This window comes from Lepeophtheirus salmonis, chromosome 5 (assembly GCF_016086655.4).
Source record: "Lepeophtheirus salmonis chromosome 5, UVic_Lsal_1.4, whole genome shotgun sequence".
In the NCBI taxonomy this organism is placed as follows: domain Eukaryota; kingdom Metazoa; phylum Arthropoda; class Copepoda; order Siphonostomatoida; family Caligidae; genus Lepeophtheirus; species Lepeophtheirus salmonis.
This window is the reverse complement of record NC_052135.2, coordinates 17,378,497-17,385,822: the sequence shown is the minus strand read 5'-3', so window position 1 is coordinate 17,385,822 and position 7,326 is coordinate 17,378,497. Positions and strand designations below refer to the sequence as shown.

Genomic DNA, 7,326 nt, shown 5'->3' with positions numbered 1-7,326 from the left:
TTGTTTAAACAAAAAAAAAAGGTTGGTTTTACTAAACAATTGCTTCATTTGTTGTGGTTTTTCTATTTATAAAATCTATTGGCAAGTCTTATTTGGCATATCGAATGAGAGAGCCATATAGGTGCTGAAATTCCTGCTTAGGAGAGCTGCATATGGCTCATTTGGGTCCCTCTTTTTTGCAAACAAAATCAAAAACTATTTTATAAAAAATGTTCAAAATATAAAGATTGACCTACATATGTAGGATGCTTTTAGTTTCATTTTTCTATCAAATATCTTTCTTACAACATTCTGTATCGTACCTAAATGATATATGCTCATGACTCATTAGTGTGGGGGTTCCCTGTTTGTCTGTTTTTGCAAGTCCAACCGCCTCCTGAAATGTTCAAAGCTCCAAACAGATGCTTAAATCCCTGCTTGGGAATTTCTTCATTTCAAAGCAGTCTTTAAATGAATAGATGTAATTGCTGCAAACTTTTTTCTCACCAGAGTCTTTGTGCAACACATTTTGCAAAAAATCCATGACAAAAGACTAAATATTAAATTACGTTTATCATAAGAGAGAACAAAACACATTATATGGCTGAGCCATTGCAAATATCTACATATGAATGAATAAAGAGAGCTTTTTGCAATGCATACAAAATATTGTACACATTTTATTTATATGTATGGATGTGTCCTAGACACTCCCTCGGTCTTTAAAAACGTTTCCCAACAAATATGTCTAGGCTTATAATAGGACGAAGTTATGTACATGCGAATATATTTCATGTACGAGTTGAGATGTGTACATGTTACAACTTGAACAAGCAAATTGTATTAGTTATAACCGTAGGATGTGAATCATTTAAATACTACTTTTGATGAAAATACCGCAATAATTGTGTTGGATTGTGTTTATTTTTGACTTACCCGATGAAAATTACCTATTAATCGATAAGTAGTCCTTGGTACGTTTGATACATTTACTTCTGAACAAATAATACATACAATCGTATTATTATACGTAGATCAAAGAGAAATGAGATCATTAATTAAAAGTGATAATATTTAAAATGACGGGTCTTATAATTAAATACGTCGTTACGAGCCTTCAAATTGCAACTGGTACAATTTTATTATAGTACAGGTTACAACTTCTATTTAACATACATATATGTATATAAATATTAAGTTTTTGATCTCTACTCCTTTGCCAAGATTTTAATTTTATAACTTAATCATTATTAGTACCAAAAAGGAGATTTGAACGAACGAATGAACAAACAAATAATATGGGAAGAAGAGATTCCAACGCCCTAAAAAAGAGGTGTTCGAAGTGTTATTAATACGTAATTAACCCATTACTCTAAGGAGTTATGGGTACCTATATACAATTAATACATAGATATCAATGTGATTTCAAAGCAGAGAATTGACTGCCTCAGGATAGGATCTACGAGTATGTATGTATAATATATAGATATATATTTTTTTACCCTATGGATAAGAATTGTTTTCAAGGCTATGGATAGTCCTTATGATTGGGTGCTTCGTGCAATGGTTGAATGATTTATTATATATTTTTGCTGGAATGACGGTTGAATCATAGTTGAATGTCTGTATTGGTTCTGATTTCTGTATATCTACTAGTGTTGAGACTCGGTCCGAGAGCGAGCTTATTTTAAGTTCACTCTGAAGTGATTTTTTCAAGATCGAAATTCAAAATGGACACCGAAATTCAAACCAAGGATCGAAATGAAGTCGTAGACGTAGGCCAAATTTTACTATGAGAGCGTTGCAGACCCAAATTGGACCGAATTAGTTATCTCCACATACATATGTATATATTTGCTAAATAAATCATCCTCTGAGCATGGTAAAATTCGTAGACAAACGACATATTTTCTTACTTTATTTGAATACATTTTAAATTAAGGGCTTCAGGTGTTTGTAGAATGTCCCTATAAAGATATTGTATATATTATACATATATATCCCCATTGCACACAAAATTCCAATCAAGATTTCAATCAATCCCAGAATATATCCTCATCATCAAAGAAGCGGTAACGATTACATATGTATAAATTAGAATATGGATTTGGAAGAGGGAGGGATGGAGATTAAATCTTTTAAATGGTATTAATCATAATCCGCCGAAAAATTATGTGTTTCTCTTTATACATACTACGTAAAAATGAGTATGCCCTGTAGGTAGGGACGACAGAACCGATTCATAAGTGGGGGTCAGTATTATAAAAATAACGTCACGTAGTTTGACAATCATGCAAATTTAATTTTTAATGTTTTTCTTCAATAAGTTGGGGGAGGAGGAAAGGTGACCCCTTTGGCCCCTTAATATATCGCATATGCCTTTTGGTGCTCAGTTCATTGAGAAAAATAGTTTATAATTATATTTGTCGCGTATGAGATGTAACTTGTACTCTAAGCAGATTGTACAAGTAGCAAACGAAAGGTGAGATAAAGTATTTTAAATAAAGAATTTACAGGATACAACTGGTAATAAGAAATTTCATTAGATATTAAGGGTGTAATTTTGGACTATGAGGATAAAAATAACTATTTGATAAGGATTCTATGTGCCATTTTATAATTCAAGTGCCCATATTTCCATGACTCCTTAATATCGTTTGAATAACATAAATTTAGAATTTTATGAATAAAAGAGTAATAAAACAAAAAAATGTAATATTTGAATTAATTTAATCCGGACCAAATGTGGTTTTGCTGTGTAATAGGACTATTAAAATCAAATTATAGTGTCAATTAGTAGTTGTTAATATTATAATCTAAACTAACAAAACAAAATTTGTCCAATGAGGATTCATTTTTGAGTGTGTTTGATGTCTTTGAACTGCGTGTTTACTTGCTCTAATAAATATCAATGTGGGAACTAGCACAAGTAGCTAAAGTCAGGCGCTTCATATTTATAATAAAACCATGGTCAGTTAACATTAGATGTTAATGAGTTCATAGTATAAAGGGTTTGTATATATTAATATGTACTAAAAGATTTGTATATAAAGACGTCCAAAGTATCTGTGTTTGCAATTCTATATATTTTTTATTAAAGTTAAAATAATTGTAATTTTAAACTCATACTTTTTATTCAAAGATATGAAAAAAGACTTCGTGTTGCTTGCAGTTAAATAATGCATTCAAATTGTAATTTATATAAATTATGTTTTATGTGTCTAATTCTGGAATGCTTGTCTCTTTTTCTACCAAAAAATAATGTGTATGGACAGGGGCGTCTACAGGATTATATACATATATATTATCATTACTTTTTTGTTTTTTTTTTGGGGGGGGGTGATTTTTTTTTTTTGAAAAAAAAAAAAAAAAAATTCAAAGATTAAAATTTTTCGAAATGATTTTCAAAAATCCATGCTTATTTACAAAAAAATAACAATAATCAAATTTTTTGGAATAAATTTCAAAATCCATGGCCATTCACAAAAAACTAAATATTTTGGAAGGAAACTGAAATATTACATTTCTTATCCTGCTGCCTAATTTGCCCGAATGACCTTTTTTATGAAAATAAATCTTTTAAAAAAATATTAACCCTTATTTTCGCGTATTATTTTTTTCCTCTTGACCCGAAAAATTTCTAGTCAAAAGCAGAAATTCCTTAATTTCCTCCAGCCCACCCCCTTCTACACTATACATTATACATACAATAATAGTATTTCGCAGAAAACTTTTTACAATTCTTATTCTTTTCAAACTTCCTACAAAATACCCCCACCATTTTTGTATTTGTATGTATGTCGTATATACAACAATATAAAAACCGTTGGTTATATAGAGCAAACTGCATTATATAAGTGTAAGCAGGGGAGAGAGATTAATCGCGCCGAGTATTACAACAACAGCCCATTCAAAAGATGATGATGGCAGGCAGCACAGCTGTCCTGTTCTTTTATTATTATTGTTCGTCTTCTGTTGTTGTTGTTTTTCTAAGAAAATGGGGGTTTAAATGCCTTATAGCAGACAAACTTTTCCTTTTTGACGAGAAATAATAATAACAATTTTTTATATATATTTACTATACGACCTTTGGTATATTTTTTATTTCGATATTTTTTTGTTCAGTATAAATGTATTATTATAAAAGACACAACATGAAAAATAAATGTTATTATTTTTTGTTAAAACTTTTGGTCTTTCCTCTTTTTCTAAAAGAACGAAAAGGAATACATATTCATAAAAACACAATCATGGAAAAAAATATACGTAAAAAAATAGCGAGGAGTTGCTTGTATTACAGACAAAATACTAAATAACTATATAATATGGAGTAGGTAAAATAGATGTAACTATATATAAGAATATGAATATAAATATGATAAATATCTCAGGTACAAATTCAACAAGTTTTTAATAATAAAGTAATGGACTGGCACACACATGCAAACTATAAATAGCAAAAAGGGGGGGGGGGAATAATAATAATTTTGTGACTTGGGGGAACGACGACAATTGTTTTTTTCTTTTTTACCAATTTCTCTGACTAAAAAAATGGGCTTGTAAAATTGCTAAAAAAAAAAAAGAAATGATACAAGAGGTTGCGTGGTTTAAAAAAATAATGACAAGGGGGATTAAAAGGCACAGGCCACGTCCATGACATCGGTAGGCGTTGTTGATACAAATTTGGAGCCGTTGTAATGTTGAGGTATGATTTTAGGAGCTGAGACATTGTTGGATTTGGAGGAAGGTGCTGCTGGAGAAGAGGAAGAGGGCTGAAAGCTCAAGCCACTCATACTCATGGAAATTGACTCTTCAATTTGGTCCATGCAGTCTTTAATTGTGATCTAAAATGATTAAGAAAAAAAGAGTTGATCATTATTTGTAATTCAAAAATAGGGAGGGATGTGTTTGAACTTACAGTGTTGACTCCGGTAGTGTAGTGAAGGTGCTCAAGCACAGAGGAAAGAGTGGATACGTTGAGTCCTCGGAGAGCAGCTCCGAGACATGAGACAGCAACGGCAGCAGGTCCATGTTGGTAAAAGACGAATTCAGTGGCTGTGAGAGCCACAAAGGTCTCTGCATGTCGTCGAATGGTCTCTGATGAGGAGGATTCAATGTTTAATGTACGGAGAAGATGATCAAGGATTCCATAGGGCGTAACGGCAGAGAGATCCCATTCGAGAACATTAAGCAAAATAAGTTCCCATTGCTGAAAGAACAAATAATAATTAAGTCTCTATTCTATCATGACAACAAGATAAGGGTCTCATTTCTGATTGACTTACCGTGATCTCAAGAATGCTAACAGAGTTATCTGTATAGATGACGAGGTTTTCAGCTGGAACAGGGGCAGTCTCCTTGAACTTGGAGGCCACAAAGATGCAAACTGTGGCAAGAAGTTGGAATTGAGACTTTTGGATGTTTATTTTAGCTAGGAAACCATCCAAGTAGTTTACTGCCAGAGAGAAAACCTCAGCTTGACACTTTTGATCCTCACACACTTCCAGCATCCAGTCAGTGACGATTTTCCTCATATGAGGTTTCACTTCTGTTTGGACACACTCAAAGTAGTTCTCCTTAGGAGACTTTTGGGCATCTTTTTCTCTGAGGAGAATGTTTGAGAGGATTCTAACGTCTGAGATGAGTACGGGATCTTCATATGACTTGGCCTCAGTGAGCACCAAGTTATCCACATTAGTAAGAGCAAGTTCGCCTTCCATGGCAAATAATTCATCACCACGGCACATGTTCATTTTTTTTATTTCACTTATGTGTTATGTAAGTATTTGGATTATAGATATGATAACTGTTTAAATTATGTTGAGAGAGAGATTGTTATAGGTTTGAAAGCTGCTCAGACACTGAATTTAAATCAGGTTGCAAGTTCAAAAGAGAATATCGTTCGATGCACATGGAATATCGTCCTGCGCAGACAGTGAAACACATTAATACACTACCACAGGCGCATAGGTTCTGTTCAGCGCACACTCAACAACCACCTCTTCTGTAAGTAGAAAGGATATTGCCTACAGTTCTCGTTAGATAGCAGCACTTCCCGGTTACACCTATATATTATTGTATGACCCTTCTCTATGATGGAAAGAAAAACATTAAAAAAACAATACAAGTTTCTTGTTTCGCTTCTAAATCCTCTTGTGTTTTCCATTATACTGTTTCAATGGTATTAAATATACATTATTATAAATATTAAAGAAAATACATCAAAACACAACAAATCTATGAAATTATCTTTATAAAAGCACGTGTTTTTAACTCTTTTATCAGATTTGATGATTCTTGACCACAAAACTGAAGAAATTTGATACTCACATGTACTTTATTTATTTTTATGTTAATATGATTACCAATGGATTTTCTCAGATTAGTCATTTAATAAATAAATAAAAGCAATATAATTTTCAAAAAAACTAGTTGTAATTGTAATCTATTATATTTAAACTTCGTAGAGCTATCTTTTAAGTATACAAAGCAAATAACTCCGTAGAACTTCCATAGCAAATTTGAGTGGTATGAAACGCCCCCTATACATAAAAATTGCAATATCATGTATTTGTACCAGTGGAGCAATAATAAATATTACAAGAATTAAATTGACGATAGTTAATGAATCAAAATGTCGTTTCCATAGAAAACAATATGGAGGCAATGGATTCTACCAGTGTAGTGTTAATTATGGGGCATAATTATATTGATCATTTACGTCAAAGGTGTATGAAAAATGAAGTAGGATCTTTCAACCCTCTCCTCCTCAGTTTCGGACAAATGAAGAATCCATTAATCAAGTGCTAATTGCATACTCTTCAATTAAATAATTGATTCCAAATTATCACCTTCCTCCCATGAGCTAGCTATTGAATGGACAACATCATATACTATATTACTGCTAATATATAAGAAACAAAACGAGAGGTTTTGCGGATGTTATGCATCTAAAACAAACGAGGTTACCTTACTAACACACAAATATACACAATTTTTGTCCTCAAATATCAATTTTACTGCTTCTTTTCCCATTATTAGTGTTCGGAACGTTGATTGGTTGATTTTGAATGAGTTTTTGTAATGCTGTGAACAATTCCTTCTCTTTTTTTTTTTTTTGGGGGGTGTTCTTTTTGCAGGAAAGGTTGCGAGATACAATGAAGTTCATGAAGTGCACAGTTTCTAAAAAGGATAAAAATATATATGATAAAGAGATTTTTCAGTTTGTTAAGCTGTGAACCATTCTCAGCAATTATAAAACAATAATTCTATGGCTGGGGATAATTGGGTAATCCCCAACTGATTTGGAGCCTTTTTTATTGTTTCTTTTGGGAAGAAAGGTTGCGA

General features: G+C 32.1%; 1 protein-coding gene across 1 annotated transcript; it reads right to left on the bottom strand.

Moving 5' to 3' along the window:
* Positions 1-4,464: 4,464 nt before the first annotated feature.
* On the bottom strand, positions 4,465-5,876 carry LOC121118395 (G1/S-specific cyclin-D2). Its single transcript, XM_040712973.2, has 3 exons — positions 5,265-5,876; positions 4,898-5,188; positions 4,465-4,823 (listed from the first exon to the last, which is right to left on the bottom strand). Exons 1-3 carry the CDS (start codon positions 5,730-5,732, stop codon positions 4,611-4,613), a joined length of 972 nt encoding a protein of 323 aa, XP_040568907.1. The 5' UTR covers positions 5,733-5,876; the 3' UTR covers positions 4,465-4,610.
* Between the last annotated feature and the right edge of the window lie 1,450 nt (positions 5,877-7,326).